Genomic DNA, 18,168 nt, shown 5'->3' on the forward strand with positions numbered 1-18,168 from the left:
CTCCATTTTTTTCAATTTCTTTTTAATATGAGTACCCAGATTGGACTCAAATTCCTGGACTCAAATGACTGTCCTACCTCAGTCTTCCTAGTAACTATGGATACAAACTAGCTTTAATTCTTTATTTTATTTATTCATTTGTTTATGGTACTAGGGATTAAACCCAAGGCTTTTACCACTAAGCTACATCTGTAGCATCCTGTCTTCTTTTAAATTTTAAAACAGTGTCTTGCTAAGTCACTAAATTGCCCAGGCTGGACTCAAACTTGCAGTCCTCCTGCCTCAGCCTCCCCAGTGTTCTGGGATTCCAGATGTGTGCACTATGCCTATGCAGCTTTTTTTTTTTTACATTCAAAATATTTTAATAGTAAAGGATAAAGAATAAATCTCAGTAATGCATTTCTCATATTCAAAATTAAAAATGTGAAAACTTAATATTGAATATAAGAAAAAGTAACAAAATATAATCATACAATTATCTGAATATAACAATAAGTTTCCAGATAATATATAGATATTTCACATTCTGGACAAAATATAATATAAAAAATACAAATTATGTATGCAAACTTTTAAAGTCTGAATCTCCAGGTACAGTCTGGCTCTTTGGAAAACAAAAAATTAACTATTAACTTGATGTTTTTAGATTCCATTATCACACTGATTTTCTTAAATTAAACAAATGACTTTTCTGCTTCTTTTAGTTTTTTTCCCCTGTCCATTTTAGCAAGTACAGCCCAACAGTCATCTTGCATTTTTCTCATAGATCCAAGTTTGAGCACAGATCCAGGAGTTGTCAGAGATGAAGGGGTCTTTTTCGGTGTTCTGACACAAAGATGAGAAACTGGTGGATTATTATTGTTGTACAGTTTGTTCAGCGTGTCTTCCACGTTTGTTCAGAAATCATGCTCAAAGACCCAAAGAATCCAGCTGAGGGCCTGGATCCCATGGTAATGTCCTGCATGAGTCCAGCTGAAGACCTAAAGCCCATAATAAGGCCCCCTACAAGTCCAACTGGAGGCCAAGAGCCCATGACAATGTCAAATGCAGGCCTGTTTCAAGGATCTGTGCTAAGAAGGCCCAAAGGTCAGTGGTAGAAGTTAGAAAGTCTGTGCCCACACGATGAAGGATCTCTGTTAGCAGGCTGAGGGATCTGCCAGGAAGCAATGCTCAAAGTAAGAACCAGAGTTCCTCCAAAAGTACCACTGCCATCCTCGGTGACAAGGTCCTGAGCTCCTCTGACAGTAACAGCCAAGTTCATATCAGGAAAGCCAGCGGGACAGGCTTCTCCAGGACATTGACCAGTGCACCATCTTCCCCTCCAGAGCCAGGAAGCAATGCTCAAAGTAAGGACCAGAGCTCCCCCAAAGTGAACCATAGCCATTCTCAGCAACAAAGTGCCGAGCTCCTTTGACAGTGAGAACAGTCACGTTCATATCAGGAAAGCCAGCATGACAAGCTCCTCCAGGACTAACAGCACCAAGAGAACTAACAGTTCCCAACAGTTTCTCCTTCTTCTTTTTCAGTTCTTATTATTTTGTTAGCAACAATCCTCAGGTAGGCCCTCCACACCCAGCACCACACTGGTTCAGTTCAGCTGGGTGATCCAAGTTGATTACCATTTGTCAATCTACAACATCCAGAATAATGACAACAGAGTCTTGAGATAATTGTATACCTGTGTTCGTAACAGCATTATTCACAATAGCTAAAACATGGAAGCAACTCAAGTGTCCACCAATAGATGAATGGATAAGAAAATGTAATATATAGGCAAAGTGATCAAACAATAGAATTTTTTAAAAAATATTATAGTAAAAGATATATTGCCATTAATTTTCCTCTGGAAGCAATTCTAGAAGTCCTCTTTCCTGAGTATCTTTAGTTGTGCTATGTGGCTGCTTTCTGAGGAACAGCTGTCAAAATTTTTTCCCCATTCTGTAAGTTGTCTCTTTACTCTGCTGGTTATTTCCTTTGCCCTGTAGAAGCTTTTTAATTTAATGATCCCATTTCTTGATCCTTGGTGATACTTCTTGTGCAATTAGGGTTCTATTCAGAAAGTCCTTGCTTACACCTAGGACCTCAAGAGTTTTACCTATTTTCTCTTCCAGCATACTAAGCATCTGTATTTTAACATTTAGATGTTTGATCCATTTTATTGTAGTACAGGGTGGAAGATGTGGGTCTAGATTAAATCTTGTGCATGTGAGCAGTTTTCCCAGCAAAAAATATGGAAGTCTTCACGAATTTGTGTGTCATCCTTGAGCAGAGGCCACGCTAATCTTCTCTGTATTGTTCCAATTTTAGTATACGTGCTGCCGAAGGGAGCACTATGTAGCTTTAATTCTTACTGAGAGAAGTTCTGATAACTAAAGAGGAAAAATAAGATCAGCAGAAGAGCTGGCTTCATAAAAGAGTATAAGAAAAAAAATCAAGTAAAGGTAGTAAGGGGTCTCTGTTACTGTTTTATTTCTTTGGATTCATTTTATAAATAAACACTCAAGTTAGGGGTCGAGCTGAGGGGCTTCTTTCGGATCTCCTCAGTTCCTCACACTGGTGGAAGTTTAATATAGCACTGTGTTGTGGGCGTGACAGGTGGGGAAAATGATTAACGATTTAGCTCTTAAAGTAACTCTTTTGTTCTCTGAAGGTGATTGTTTGTCAGAGTTGTGTTTCTTGCTTTCATTATTATTCTTACTAAGCCTCAAACGAATTTTTGTTAAGGGAGAAAAAGGCATAAAACAACGCCTCATTATTCTCGTCTGTATAATGTTGGCATTGTGAGACCGTGCAATTTCTAGGTTCCTTTTGGCTTAAAGAGTCTCTATATGTGTGTGAAAGAAATGCAAATTCAGAGCTGTAAATTTCTGCTATGGGGCTAGGGCAGCTGGAATCACCCAGCAATTCCTCCAATATGCTGCTTTGCAGCCATTCTGGTTCCAGGAGGAGACACTCAAAATTGAACTTTGAAATTTAAAAATAAAAGCAGAAAAATAAATACAAAAAACTATTCCCTTGGCCAGAAAGAATCATTTAAACTTTTGGCGAATGCATTTGCATTTCCGGGGTAGTGATAGCCATGGGAATTTACTTTGGTGGTCTCAGCTCCAGCGTCTGTCTCCACCCTTCCCAGGTCCCCGCACTGTGTTGGGCTGAGGACTGGAGCTCTCTGCCTCTCTTTTCCCACTGCCTGGGTCAGTGTGTCTGGGCTTTGTTTGTTTGGTTGATTAAGTTTAGGTTTGGGGGCTGGAGATGAGCTCAGGGCTAACCACACCCCACCCCGTCTCTATGTCTTTAGAGCTTCTTCAGGCTTCTGCATCCTTTCTCCTTCTCCCAACGTCCTGTCCTGTCTTGTCCTTTTTTGGGCTCCTGCTCTGCGGCAATGACCACAATACAGAGGGTTTACAGACAGCTGGCCCACAATTACTTTTGGCTAAGTAGACTTCACCTTGTGTTTGCTGCACTAGGGCTGTCACAGAGAAGTGTAATGATCCAGAAAGGTGGAAAGAGAGGGCTTGGGAAGAAACTTAACACAGAGCTCCCCAGACTGTTGAAGAAGCCCTTTCCCAGCCGGCACCCAGGGAAGGCACCGGTTGAAACTGCATAGGAAGACACTGTGGGGGGCCAATGGCTTGGCAAGAGGCCCCTCTGGAGCCGGTCAAGTCAGGAGAGCCATCTCTGCACAGGAGAGTCAACCCCTCTGGAGGGAGAGTGGAAGGAAGGGCATCGGGGAGCACAATTGCTCAGCTTTGGATCGGAAAGAGGTCTTTAGCAGTGTGATTTTGGGCAAGTTGCCTATTCTCACTTTGGATTTCCCCACCTGTAAAAAAAAATAATAATAAGAGCTGGTACCTGCTAGGCTGAATTGTAAAGATTAAATGATATGTTACAAAACACCTTGTGCAGCCACCGATGGTAGCACACACCTGTAATCCCAGCACTCTGGAAGGCTGAGGCAGGAGCATCACAAGTTTGTGCCTACTCCAGGGGTTCAAGAAGTCTCACCTCAGCACCTGCCTGCCTTGCTATTCCCTCTCCTTGCAATCACCGCCATTCATAGACTTGACTTCATTTCCAAGCCACAGTGAGTTCCTCCACTGTCTCCTAGACTTCCCTAGGCTGCCTGAGCACAAGCTTTTTTCCTGTCATCTTCGAATCTCAGACCTCTGCTTCTGGCCGCCCATCAAATCAATATCCGGGTGAAATCCAAATCCCCCCACTTCGTGATCATTTGTCCTGGACTTATTTCTCTCATCTGAATCTCTATCCTACTTTGTCTGCCCAGTCGTATGAGCTTTATGATAAAAATCAGAACATGCTCAGTTTTGTGGGTATTATTGTAGGGAGTGTCACATAGTTTATCTCCTTCATACAATTCAATAACCATTCTTGTTAGATGAATGCATTTGAGTGTGTGTTCTATATGCCAGGCAGTGGGCTATGCCCCTTATACACATTTCTTCACGAAATGATCACAGCTAGGGTAAAAGAACATATTATGACTCTCATGTTCTTGGGCTGGAGGTGGGCTCAGATGGAAAGGGTCACTTTTTCAAGTCGCCAGAAGAAACCAGAATTCCAATCCAGGGATGTGACTCTAAGCTTTGTGCTCTCTTTACTTCTCAAGAGAAAACATTTAAAACCAACTAACCAAGCAAAAATCCAGAACATTTGCAACTTCAAGTTTAGGTATGACTTTCTTTAGTGTCCCAGGCTGACCGGCGACTTCGCAGAAATCTTTCCTTCTGACCAGAGCACAGGTCTAAACAAATTTGAGGTCCGCTAAACGCTGCAGAAAATGTTTACTGCCGCTAGAGGGCTGTCTCCGCCCAAGGCAAAAAGTGCATTGAGGCGAGCCCATGGGAGCTGGCAGACCCGACGCCCAGCGTAGACTCTGGGCTCCACTCCACCGCCCCAAGGCCCGGGCATAATTTGCTTAAATCCCTGCTCCGGCAAAGCCTGGCCGGAGATTCCATAAACAGTGCCCCAATTTAGAAACGTTTTCACAGCCACATCCTGGGCTCTCCCGGGTTGGGGGTGGTGTGGGTAGATCCCAGGCTCATTGGGAGACCACTGGAATGAACTTACTACTCTGAGGACGAAGGGAGTGCAGGGAGATCCATCTTCCTCTCAGAAGTGGAGGTTTAGTGGGGTAACCCAGAACTGCATGCCACAAATGCCATCCTGGCCTACTTCACCACCAGCATCACCACCACCACCATCACAGCAGGACGATTTTCTCTGAAAATATCCCGCAAAGAGAACACCAGGTTGTGACCAGGGTGGCCGAAGGCCTCATTCCCACCAGGGACAGCCCGGGTCTGCAGGAACTTCTTCAGCGTCTTTAGGGTTCCCCGGGGACCCAGCGCGGGGTTGCAGGTTAAGATGCTGTGTTTCCACGTTTCCCGGCGCCTTTAGGGTACCGTTCAGCGTACACAGGGAAATCACTGATCCGCAACTAAGCTAGCGTTCCAACTCCAGCAAACAACGCGGGACCACAGCGCAAGGGGCTCAAAGCGGCGGGGCCATCCCGCTCCTTTTACAGACTTGGTTTTTTTTTGTTAAATTATATTCGTATTAAAAGTGAAGAAAAAAGGTGAAGCGAATGTAAATTGGGTTACAAAACATTTCTAGAGGTTTCACCATCCTTTGAATGGAGACTCCGGAAATAGGACAAGCAGTTTGGGCCTGAGAGATCAGGTCGCAGCGCCGAGCAAAGTCCTCGCCATCCAAGAAATGACCCGGAGATTCCAGAGCTCCAAGAGGGCAGACACGAACTGAGACCAGCGGGGCCGGCCCCCCAGGGGAACAGTTTCGCCGCAATGACCGCCCCAGGCCTCTCGATCTACAGTGCGCGGGCGTCGCAAGGGTGCTGGGCGCGGACTCGGAGGCCTCCGCTGGCCCCGCGGCGCGGCGAGGGCAGCTCGGCATTGTTTCCGCTCCCGGGTGGGGTTCTGCCTGGGGTGGGGCGACGTGCGTCCCCGGGACCCGCCCCGCAGCGCTCCCAGGGGACCCGCGCAGCGGCTAGGCCCAGCGCCCGGGCTTTGTGAATGTCGTAAGTCACCATGGAAACCCACAGGAACGCGGAGACTGGAGCTGAGTCGGCTGGTTCCCGGGCCGCGCCCTCTGCCCGCGCTCGGACCCCGGCCGTGCAGCGGCGCCTGTCGGGAGTTGTAGTCGCCAGGCAGCCGCAGCTCGCCGCGCGGAGAATGCGGGGCGCAGCCTGTCCCCGCCTCCCCTTAACCTGCGGACAAGAGGTGGGGAGCGCGGGGAGGAGCCGTCCGGCCCGTGATTGGCTGAGGCCGCGCCCAGCCCCCACCGCGTCCCCTCCTCCGCGCGCCACCTCCGACTCCCGCGGCAAGCGCGCGAAGGCGGCCCCGAGCGAGCGCGCGTGCAGCCGCCGCCGCCCCGAGCACCCGCAGCTCCCGCGCCGCGGCGAGACCTGGGACCGAGCCACCGAAGGACCCTCGCAGCCGCAGCATCCCGGACGAGTGGGTGATGGCGGGGGGCCGTGGGCTTTATGCTCCCGGGGCTGGGAAATCCACCGACCAGGGTCTCCCTGAGGGAGCGCACAAAAGGGAGAGGACTGGGGTGCGCCTCGGGGCCCGGCTGCGAGGGACGTGGCGGGAGGTGTGGTTGGGATTGGGGACCCCAGCTGAGCTACACTGGGGTTCAGGTCAGGTCCTCTCTGTGCGCCTTCAGAGCCCCGTGCTGTGCCTGGGCATTAGTGTTTGCTCTTGGGATTGGCAGATTACCCGGGTGAGCAGGCAGCTGGGTTGCAGGGGCTCACTCGGGGGACACAGTGGGCTCCCTTCCCTCTATCGTCGACGTGCGGCGAATGGCTAGAAGGCTGGGGCCGTCCTGCCTCCTTCCAGGTCCCCACCCCGCCGTCCTTTACGCACTCTCTGTCCGTGTCGCCCCGGGCTGGAATCTGCGCAGCCTAGACCTGCCCGGGTGGTGGTCTGCGGAGTGGGCGTCTGCAGAGGACGCCCCAGCTGCCTGCGAAGCACCTGCCCGAGCCACAAAGGCCACCCGCTGCTGCCTGGGCCTCGCCCCCGGCGCCAACCGGTTTCCTACGCAAAAGCCGCCCCGAAGCATCGATTTGAGCGCTCGAGGCCATCGACGCGCTGGGCCTGGGGAAGGGACCGGAGTCCGGGCCTGGAGAAGCCGCGAAGGGGAGCGGAGCAGGCGGAGGCCTCGGACTGAGCAAAGATGGGCAAGACTGGGGAGCTGGGTGGGGACAGGTGAGTGACTGCGTTTGGAGTGGGGGCGGCTGGGACGAGGTTCGTGAAGGAAAGAGAAGGGGGCGGGCCTGCGCGGAGAGGCGAGGAGCGCGGTGCAGGTGGCGCCGGGCGAGGCTGGGCTGATGATGGAGGATGCGGAGGGAGGGGAGCGCGGGTGGAGGCCGTCTGGGTTTGAGGAGGACAGACTGGAGGGGGAGGAGACCGGCGCTTCGCGAGGCGGGGGTCCGCCGGGGAACGGGGGCTCCCCTGCAGGGGTAGGGAGGGCCGCCCAGCAGGTCTCTGGCCTGAGGACGCTCGGTGTCGCCGGCAGGGCGCGGTCCTGGGACCGGGCAAGGGACCCAGGATGGCGGATCCCGGACGGGGTGAGGCTGGCCCGCGAGGAGCTTTGTTTCCCAGCTTGGAACGAGCCCGCAGAGACTCGTGGAGGATTTTGTGAGGATTCGCAGCGCCCCCCGGCACACCCTGTTCTCGCGAAGCTGAAAGGCTTTGCCCAGCGGCAGATGCTACTGGGGAGGCGGAATGGGGGGCGTCTCCCGCCCCGAGACCCGAGAACAATAGCGGGCCCTGATGTCCGCTGGACGTCGAATCAGGGCCCCCCAGAATTCAAGTGTGCAGTAGTCTGGTGCAGAAACGATTGTAGAGAAACCTCAGGGCGCTACTGTCTGTGGTTTGCGTGGGGCACCCGGTCCCTCCAAATCCGGAGTGGGAGTCTCGCGCTCCCCTAGGCTGTGGAGCCGGGACACGGCTCCCCGACCCCCTCAGCTTTTGGTGGCTCCTGGCTGTTGGCCAGCAGCCAAGACGCGTGGTGGTTAGCGGCGCTGTGCTTCGGGGCTCCCCGCGAGTCCCAGAGGCTGGGTGTCTCCTCGCTACAGAGCAGGCTCCGGAGCAACCGGCTTTGTCTCTGAAGACCGCCCAAATCTAGAGGGTTTGTTGTGCTTCCTTGTAGCGGTCAGGGCTGGTAGGGTTTGGGAAAAAATTGGGCAGAAGCAGTTGTGAGATTCCCCGCCGAGGGTGCGGCTCTTGGTTTTAGATTCTGTAGCTGCAGCCTGCAGCCGAGGACCCACGCTTCCCTTTGCCAGTGACCACACCCAAGCTAGTTGGTCCTTTGCAGATTTCGCTTGTATTGTCTGCTGACCTAAGAGTGGGAGGGCTCTTGCCCACGGGAAAGCAGATGAGCAGAGTGGAAACACAAACGGGCTCGGCAGAGCTGTGGCGGCGTTCACAGATGTGCACACAGACTTGCTGCTGCCTAAGAGCCGTGCGTGCCAGAGCTGCACTGCCTTGACACGCGAAATGTCAGCCGCGAGCCAGATTTCTGTTTTGCAGGTGTTCTGTGGTAATTGTTTCGCTGATAAGTTAAAGGTGAATCTGAAGCATAAAGCTAAATTATTACGTATTAAATTTTAAAAAGCAAGGCAGGTGCATTTTTGCTCCAAGCATGGAGAAAACTTGGCTAAATGACAAAACATCCCAGAACTAATTGGTATCACTTTACGTTGCCCAATGATGCGCCTTTGGCTAACTGATGAGCCTTTGGCTCTTTTAACCCAGGCTTGAAACCTCAGGATTTTCTTTCTTAGGCAGGTTGGTGCCTAAAGTGAGGGGCAGTGTGTGACTACTGGCTCTGACCCGGGGCAAATAGCAGTTGCTGACTTGAAGACCTCTTGTCTGGGGTTCTGCTGGCCACAGGAAATCGGCCATCAGCTAGCTCTTGTAGGTTTTGAAAGATGACGCTTTGAAGAGGTGCCTCTTAGAGTTTACAAAAAGGATCTGGAAGGACTGACTGGAATGTTTCTCATTGGATATTTTAAACTATTTTTATTAAATCAAATACAAATACATGCATGTATGTACGTATGATATGCATCCAAAGTGTGTAAAAACTAGAAATCCCAACATTGGAAAAATCAGAATATGACAATGTAGAGTCTTCTTGTGAAAGAAGTGTTTTCATGTCATTAACTTAAAAAGGAAAAGAGAGGCTGTTTTGTTGGCTTATTCTTTTTGTATTAATTCTTGGAGTTCTAAGATACTGTACTCCTGTGAAGCCACTCTTGAACAGCCAACACAACCCACCCTCATGGAGGGGAGTTCGTGGGTGAGGAATGCTGGTACACCCATCTTGCTTTTTGCAGGGAAGAGGGAGAAAAAGCAGCATTGCCACCCCTACCCCTCACCCCTGCCACTATCACCTTCTGCTGAGGCTGCTCCTATGAACTCAGGAAGGGAAAAGGGAGGTAGCCCAAGAGAAGAAATTTATGTCCTCAGAATTCTGGGGTACCATTCTTAACTCTCATGTTGGGGACCTTGGCTTAGTACAGAGAGATGTCCGTGGGCCGGACATTTTCACCATAGTCTCTCCAAGACGCAGACCTGAGCTGAGGCAGTTGCGTGATTCTCAAGTGTGCTGCATGTGTCCATCTCGGCAGACACAAGTTACACAAGGCAAGTGTACACAGTGGGCCAAAACTGAGTTTGGGACTTGGAATTCTGACCTCTGTGCAATACCTCCACTTCTCTCTGTCATCCTCCTACAGTGGATATCTGAGAACGTTCCCTGAGAACCTCTGGACCAGGACACTAGTTCCTTGGAACTGTAGGCTGAAGGACATCCTGATGTGGGCAAGGCTACGGTCAAAGTGAACTGTTTTTACAGATCTTTTTCTTTCAAATTAGGGCTTAGAAAAGTACCGAGAGCTGAACAAGTTGGGATTGTTAGATGCGACTCTCTGAGACCCCGCCTATTTTTCGGGTACAAAAATTTACCAGTTTCTGATAGAATCTGATCCTGTATATCTTTTCGTTTTCTGAGCTATAAGAAAATATTTCAGAAAAGTCTAAGACTTAGTTTATAGGCTCCTGTGGGAAAACAGTAATATTGAACATACATCTTTGTCAATGTAAAATCCTCTAAGGAGAAATTGGCATAATATGAGAGCAAATAAGAAAAAGTGTGTTTTGTGTTTTTCAAGAAAGCAGATGACTGAGTTTATTGCACTGCTAGCGAATAAATGAGAAATAACTACAAATTTGCTTTGCTTACATTTTTTATACGATGATGAAAGGTTAAGTGGTATAGTATGAATCTTTTATGAACTTGGATATTTATGTATAAAAATGGGCACAGATTGTATACTAAAACAAAAGTTCATGAAGGAGCTTTGTTAATGGTTTGTTCTCATTCAGCCTTTGAGACTTGCTTCACTTATTGACTTAACCGTAGCATCCCCTGAGCTTGTGAAGGGCTGTCGTCAGTCACAAACAAGTCTTGCATTTGCTCCTTGCATCCTGGCACATGGGCCTCCTCTGCATAATCCAGGCTCAGGGACAGTGCACACAGGAGGGAAAAGTGGACCTTGAGCCAGAAAGCCTGGTTCAGATCCTGCCCCTGCCACTTTCCATCTGTTCCTAGGTGAGTATTTGCCTGTCTGCCCAGGGACTCAGTTTGTTCTTCCGCACACTGAGCCTGGTGGACCAGTACAGTACCTACCTGAAGGATTACAGGTCAATATAGAGACAGCTCTGGGAGCAGAGTCTGGCACCTAATCATTGCTCAATAAATATCAGTTCTCACCACCACCATCACTATCATCCTGCTTTTCCCCAAATGTATGCCCCCCAAAATAACATTTTGATTTCCCTTTTAAATTTTCATCTACAGATGTCAGGGCACGTTGCTGCTATAGGATATTAACAGTGGGGAAGAAAGAATGATTAGGACCCCTTTCTGAAACTCCACCCTTGCAAATAGTAGGAATTGCTCTGTGCCGGGTCTGTTCCTGGATAACGTCTTTATGTACAGCTGCTTCTAGCAGCTGAGAATGTGGAGAGTGAAACATGTTCCAGAAGTGCTTTGAGCCCAGCTTTGCCAAATCCTCCCTAAGTGTGAGGTGATCCTGGATCTTACACTATCCAAAAGAATCATCCAGCACCTGAGACTGGTGAGGTGTATTTTTCCAAGACTATTATGTCTTAGAGGGCAAAGAATGACCATTTTTGGCTGATGGCAAACTGTTAGGAAGAAAATATTTCTCGTTTTCCAGCTAAGAAATATAGATCCTGCAACCTGGCACCACAGATTTATTTATTTCACAAACACTTGCAAAGCACTTGCTCTGTGTGGACTGGTTCTGATTCCTATAACTTAGATACTGTTATAATCCACAGCTGAAGGAGGCAGCAGAGTAGAAAGACCACCCAGAGAGAGAAATGGCAGAACCAGAGCTCGGACCCAAGACTGCTCAAGGTCTCTGTCAATCCATGACACCTGGAACAACAGAACCCACAGAATTGTTTAGTGCAGTTGTGGTGCCTGGCAGGTCTGTATCTATAGAGCTGGCCAGCTAACTGGCTAGAAACTCAGGCCCGAGCATCAGCAGTACAGTTTTAGGCTAGAATTTCTTCTTGCTCAGGTGTATCTTTGTGTTTTTCTTATTCAACTGATTGTGTGGGGCCCACTTACACTATCGAGGAAAGTCTCCTGTACTTAAAGTCAGCTGGCTGTAGATATTAACCACATCTACAGAAGACTTTCAGGGCAACACTTGGATGAGTTTTTGGTAACTGGCACTACAGCCGAGCCAAGGTGATACACAAAAATTAACCATCCAAGCTTTTAAACACTACCCCATGCTGAGAACCTTACTAGTTGGGTATAAGGTTTACAAGAAACTAAAGAATTTAGCAGTAGGTTTTATCAAATTACAAAATGGTACACTTTACTGTGTTTAAAATAGAATTTGGGGCTGGGGATGTAGTTCAGTAGTAGAGTGCTTCTTAGCATGCTCATCACCCTGGGTTCAACCTCCAGTCCTGAGGGCAGAAAAAGAATGAGAATGAATTTGTTGTTCTTTTCTTATCCATGTAGCTTCTAACATAAAATATAGCTCAGAGTAAGCATTCAGAAGCTAATATTGAAAGAATAATGACTGAATGATTTATGATATTTTACAGAATGTTCCAGCCATTGAGACCTCTGGTTTCCCAATAAATTTAAAGTCATGTGGCCCAAGTGAAATTGAGGTTTTATGAATGACTAAATTCTCTTGGAAAAAGAAGCATTTCTGAATTCTGAATTAAGTGCCGCACTTCCCACCCCTGACATCTGTTCATTTTCATTGGCTTGGCAAAGTTTTTTGGGTCTGTCACTGCCCAGCCTCTGTGTGAATGTGCTTCTCCCACACGTTAGCGTGGCCAGCACTCAATCACACCATCTTTGTGTCACGCCGGTGGCCATTTCCAGGCTGCCCCTTTGTTGATTTCAAATCCTCCGCCATAGTCTGGCTCTAATTTCTCAGGCCTGGAGTCTTTATTCTTTCTTCTTTTGTCTGGTCCTGTCTTTCCCTTTGTCCTTCTGCAGAGCAAGATCCACTATTGATGTGGAAACTGCCTCTTTTCTCATAATTTTTACCACCTCAGACTTCCATCCCTATTGATTGACATCTTCATTCTTTATACATCCAAAATACCACACTGATTTTAAAATATCTTTTTTCTCATTTCTAACATATATGGAATCCTTGCAACCTTAGTGAAGTTGCTTGGACTGTTTAAGTTTGCCATATAGCCAGGTGGCAATACACATGCATAAGACGGTGACTTTTGGGGAGGTAAAGTGGCTGAGGGTGTATTTTATATAGATACCTTCTTTTTTTTCATATTTTGAGGTCCTTAGGATCCAACCCATGGCCTTGCATATTCTAAACACGTGTTCTAGCACTGAGCTATGCCCCCAGGCACCCAAAATATATTTTTAAACTTTTTAGTGAGGTATAATAGATACCCAGAAAAGTATATGCACAATTATTTTATAATTTGGACTTTTTTCCATACTGAACCCACGGAGCACTGAGCTACATACCCAGCCCTTTTCTAAATTTTCTTTTGAGACAGCTGGCTCAGTTTTGAGACAGTTGCTCAGGCTGGCCTCAAACTTCTGATCCTCCTGCCTCAGCCTTTCAAGTCGCTGGGATTATAGGCATATGCCACTGAACTAAACAAACTAAACAGACCCAGGAAATCAGCATCAAATCAAAAACAGCAGATTACCAGTACCCCAAACCCTTTTGCCCTCCCCCAGTTACTAGCGTTTGCTCCAAGGTAAGTAACCATTCTTCTGAGTTGTTACAGCATCTGTCAGCTCTAGCAAGTTCTGAACTTTTTACAAAGGGAATCAAACAGTAGGCACTCCGCTTGCATGGCTTCTTTTGTTCTATGTTATGTGTGTGAGATTCCTTTTACCTTTGCATTTAACTTACTATGTTCATTGCTGAATAGCCTTCCTTTTTGTAAAGATCCCACAGTTTATCCATTATGTTGATAATAGGTGCGTGGGTAGTTTGCAGTTTGGAGCTATCATAAGCACTGCTGCTAGGAGCAATCTAGTACATGCCTTTGGTGAACGTATGTGTATTTCTCTTGGGTATATGCTGAGGGGTGAAACTGCTACGTCAACAGTATGTATATGGTCCATTTTAGTAGCTTGTACCAAACCGTAAGACAAAGAGTGAACCAACAACAACAAAAAAATACTCCAAGGTATTTTTGCATTGCAAGGTATGTAATGCTCTGATGAAACAGTTTTTGGAAATTGTGAAGGTTAGCTTGATGTTGTGGCTTCACTGGAGGTCGCTTTCAAGTGCTTATTCTTTAGCAAAAAGTAGTACTTTAAGCTAGTTTTTTCTTTAAAGAAAGCTTAAACTAGTATCTCTAAAGCAACTGGTTGGTTGATTGAAATAAACTAAATGATCGAATTAACTAATGTTGTGTATCAGCCTTCCTCTTGCTACAAGTTGTGTTAACTCTTGTTTCTTAAAGAAAAGATGAGAATCAGATTATAATTAAAACATTGGTCCAAAGGTGATTCCAGAAACATCCTGACAGCCATGGGTAAGAGTAACAAATGGTTTTTATTATTAGCTATTTTGTATTTTTTGAATATGCTTGTGATACATAATTATATTCATTTGTTGTATCTTGATCACTGAATGATTTCTGTGTCTTAAAAAATTACCCTTAAAATAGCACCTGGGAATCATAGAATTCATATGTCTTACTTGGCAAAAGAATTGTAATGTACATGATGTGAAGAAAACATAATGAATGTTTAATTTAAAAAAAAAAACTTATGGTGCAAGATACAATGCTCTTAGTACCCCTCAGAATATTCCCTTTCACTCAAACACATTCATCCCATCATTCAAAAATACAGTGGATGCAGCTGCTGAGTGCCATCTGACAGAAGGGCAGGCTCATAAAAACGTGGTGTGTTCTCATCCACTTTATTCACCAGATCTGGCACCACGTGATTTAGTCTTCCCCAAAGTCGAAATGACCATGAAAAGTAAATGTTATAAATTGATTCAGGATATCAAGGCAGGCACGATAGTGCAACTAAAGACATTCAAGAGGACTTCCAGAATTCCCGCAGGAAGTGGTAGTATCTATAGAATAAGTGTGTTAGATGTGAAGGGGGGCATTTTGAGGAAGATTAATGCCAATGTATTTTTTTTTTTAGTGTAGCAAAGTTTTTTAAAAATATGAACATTCACTATATTCACTGTATTTTTTCTTTTTTTCTTTTTCTTTTTTCTTTTTTTTTTTTCATAGACAGGGTTTCATTGTAGTTTAGGCTGGCCTTGAACTTTCATCAATCCTCCTGCCTCAGCCTCCTGAGTGCTGGATTATAAGCATGCACCACCATACCTGACTCACTATATTTTTCAGTTATACTCCATATACCCTCTTTTGTGGGTTTCTGAAAAGGCAAGATTTTTACAATTGCATTATGGTGGAAAGAACCTATACAACAAATAAAAAAACACAAAGATGAAGCACAGTGAGCAGTAACTTGAATTATGGGTAGAGGCAAACCCTGCTCATCTCCACATCTGGTCTTGTGTGGCCCAGGAAATGTGGCAGTGGTAAATATGGCCAATGCAAGTCAAGGGCAGAGATTCTGGCATAACTAGAGGATGAGGGTAGTGAAATGTGTGCCAAAGGAGCCTGACAAGGCAGTCATAGATTCCTAACTGGGCAGGGTTTTTCTTACAAGACCTATTTACAACCCAGGCTATTCCTGAAAAAGACTTTTTTTTTAAACCATGTGTCCTGTTTGCTATTGGTCCTTCAGCAAGCAGAGTTAGATCAATTTATTGCTTTAAAACCTAGTTTACTGCTTAAACTCAATCCCTCAAGCACTTAAATATTTCATATTTTTCTAGTATAAGATTTAAGTTTTTACTTTAAAATGTATAAAGCCAATGTTCCAATATTTAACCAATGGACTGTTTTGCTAATTCAGCTAGTGTAATTTTTGCTTTAGGTTATGTTCAGTTTTTTACTATCATAGTACAATAGTGAAAACCATTGCTTGGTCTTTATGAACATCAGATTCGTGATTTTACTACCTAGCTGCAATGTTTTTAAAAAAATATTCTCTTGCTTTAAAAATATTGCTTCATTGGTCAGCTTTTCTATTGTGGGGCAAAATATCTAACACTCACAATTTAAAAGAGGAAAGGTTTAATCTGGCTTACAGTTTTGGAGATTTCAGTCCATGGTTGGCCAGCTCCAGGGCAGAAACATCACAGTGGACAGGGATGGCACTGCAAAGCTTCTCAATTCATGGCACAAGGAAAGCAGACCCAAGGGAAGAGCGTCAGCAAGAGATACACCCCCAAAGACAGCTCACCCAGTGACCCACCTCCCTCAGGTGGACCTCACTTCCTAACAGCATATTCAGCTGTGAACAACTGTGGATTAACCCACTGATGACTATAATGTTCCCATGACCTAGTCACCTTGCTAGGTGACTCTTAACCCAGTGAAGTTGATAATTAAGTTTAACAGGCACCATTGGCTTTGTCTTGGTGGGCACAATTGTACCCATGGTGCTTGATAGTTTTCATATAAAGGGAAGTCATAAATGCACATTCATATGTCCCTTGATTTGAGGACCAACTTTACAAAGCTCCCAGTCAGAGAATGCATTCTACTTAACCTTACTTGGCAACCTGGTCATCAAAGAATTTGTGTAAAAGTAGGAATTAAATTGTCTGAGATAATCAGACATTAAAAAACAGGACCTACAGAGCAGCCATGGCCAGCCAGTCACAGGGAATCCGGCAGCTACTACAGGCCGCAAAGAAGGCCTTGGAGAAGGTGTGTGAAGTCCACTAGCCAAAGAACCAGAGGCTGAAGCAGGGCGAAGAAGTAGTTCACACTGAGATTGAACAGTACCGCCTGCAGAGGGAGAAAGAGTTCAAGGCTAAGAAAGCTGCGGCCTTAGGATCCCATGGCAGCTGCAGCAGTGAAGTAGAGGAGACCCGGGCGAAGATGGCTGCCCTCCAAACCTACTTCCGGCAGAACAGGGAGAAAGACCCGGATAACCTCTTGGCCTTTGTCTGCAACATCCTTTCAGAAATCCATGAAAACTACCACATAAATGGATAAAAGAAAGAAGCACCTGTTTCTCGGATTGGCATTATAGATGTTCTCATGGAATGTGAAGCTTTAGCAAAGTTGATTTCTAGTCATGAAATGCATTAAATTGTGTCTCATGTTGTAGAATAGTTCCCTTCCCTTCTTAGAGAGTAACATATCTAGCTTCTTTGGACAAACTTAGTACTTTCTCCAAAGATTTCATCTTTTTACCTCATATTTCTTAGAAATTTAATAAGTTGTTTAATTTAATAAATTTGATATGTTTTCTGTTTTCCTATACCTTTTAGCCAAAGCAGCCTGTATATCAGTGTTGACTTTTTCTTTCTAAGGTTTAGTAGGAAAAAGAAAACACAGTTCTTTAAAGAAAAGAAGGTATTAAGTAACTTTTTTCCCTTACACTTTCTTGAAGATCAGGTTCTTTATCTACGAAAAAGTAGTAAATAGTTATTTGTAACTTATGTAAAGCAGCAGCCAGCCTTAAAGTAGTATATTCGGAGGAAGGATAGAACAGTGAATGCTAATATACTTGCTTGGGCTGTACTTAGTTTATTTTAACCAAAATTACTAGATGAGCCAGGTGTGGTTGTGTATGCCTGTAATCCCAGTACTCAGGAGGCTGAGACAGGAAGGTCATGAGTTTGAGGTCAGCCTGGGCTACATAAGATGATCCAGGTACATAGTGAGACTCTGTCACAAAACAAAACAAAATAGGGCTGGGGATATAGGTCAGCAGCAGAAGCGCCTGACTGGCAAGCGCAAGGTCCTGAATTTGATTCCTGGTGCCAAAAAAAAAAAAAAAAAAAAAAACCCAACAGAAACAAAATAAAACAATTTACTAGATAATAGGACTCAAGAACTTGTTACGTGTTACTTGGTGTATCAATATCAATTTACAAGTAAAAGTAAAGATTTTGTCATGCAAAAAAAAAAAAAAACCCTACAAAAAAATTTAGAAGACAAACAACCCAAAGTGAAGATGAGTTTTATCAATAAATTCCATAAAGTTATGCTTCCTCTTAATGGCAGATAGCACCTAAAGTTGACCATTGTGAAAGAAATTAAATGACCTCCATGTTGTGGGGAGATGAAACAGGAGAAGCAGCCAGTGCTTAGGTGAATTCTAAATACCTGAAAATAACCAGGTGTGGTGGTGCACACCTGTAATCATAGCACTCAGGAGGCTGAGGCAGGAGGATCACTTCGAGTTCGAGGCCAGCCTAGGCTACATAGTGAGTTCAAGGCCAGCCTGAACTACATAGCAAGACCCTGTCTCAAAAAATAAAACAAAACAAAAAATCTGAGAGTAGATTGCTAATTGATGGATCAGCCCAGCACAAAGGAGAGAGGTTTAGTAACCCTGGATAGCTGCCATTTAATGGGACAGACCGCAGCTGATATTTGAGATAGACTTGAACCTCCTCTCAGACCTACCTGTATTTCCTTAGTCCTTGCAATGAGCACTGGGATTTCCAGGAAGGAG

At 45.6% G+C, this 18,168-nt stretch overlaps 1 protein-coding gene and 1 pseudogene across 2 annotated transcripts in view; both read left to right on the forward strand.

Moving 5' to 3' along the window:
* The first annotated feature begins 6,078 nt into the window (after window positions 1–6,078).
* Window positions 6,079–18,168, forward strand: part of Dpysl5 (dihydropyrimidinase-like 5) — an 82,825-nt gene continuing 70,735 nt past the window's right edge. The window contains exon 1 of one of the 2 annotated variants that reach the window (XM_005400443.2): window positions 6,079–6,491. Coding sequence is in view for 1 of the 2 variants with exons in the window: in XM_005400442.2 (XP_005400499.1) it covers window positions 7,213–7,244 (32 nt within the window). In the remaining variant the exon portion in view is untranslated. Of the gene's footprint in view, window positions 6,492–6,923; window positions 7,245–18,168 lie in introns of those variants that run through there. The other variant, XM_005400442.2, reaches the window with a different exon arrangement.
* LOC102016370 lies at window positions 16,344–16,697 on the forward strand (annotated as a pseudogene).

Source organism: Chinchilla lanigera, unplaced genomic scaffold (assembly GCF_000276665.1).
Source record: "Chinchilla lanigera isolate Chin_1 unplaced genomic scaffold, ChiLan1.0 scaffold00068, whole genome shotgun sequence".
Taxonomy (NCBI): domain Eukaryota; kingdom Metazoa; phylum Chordata; class Mammalia; order Rodentia; family Chinchillidae; genus Chinchilla; species Chinchilla lanigera.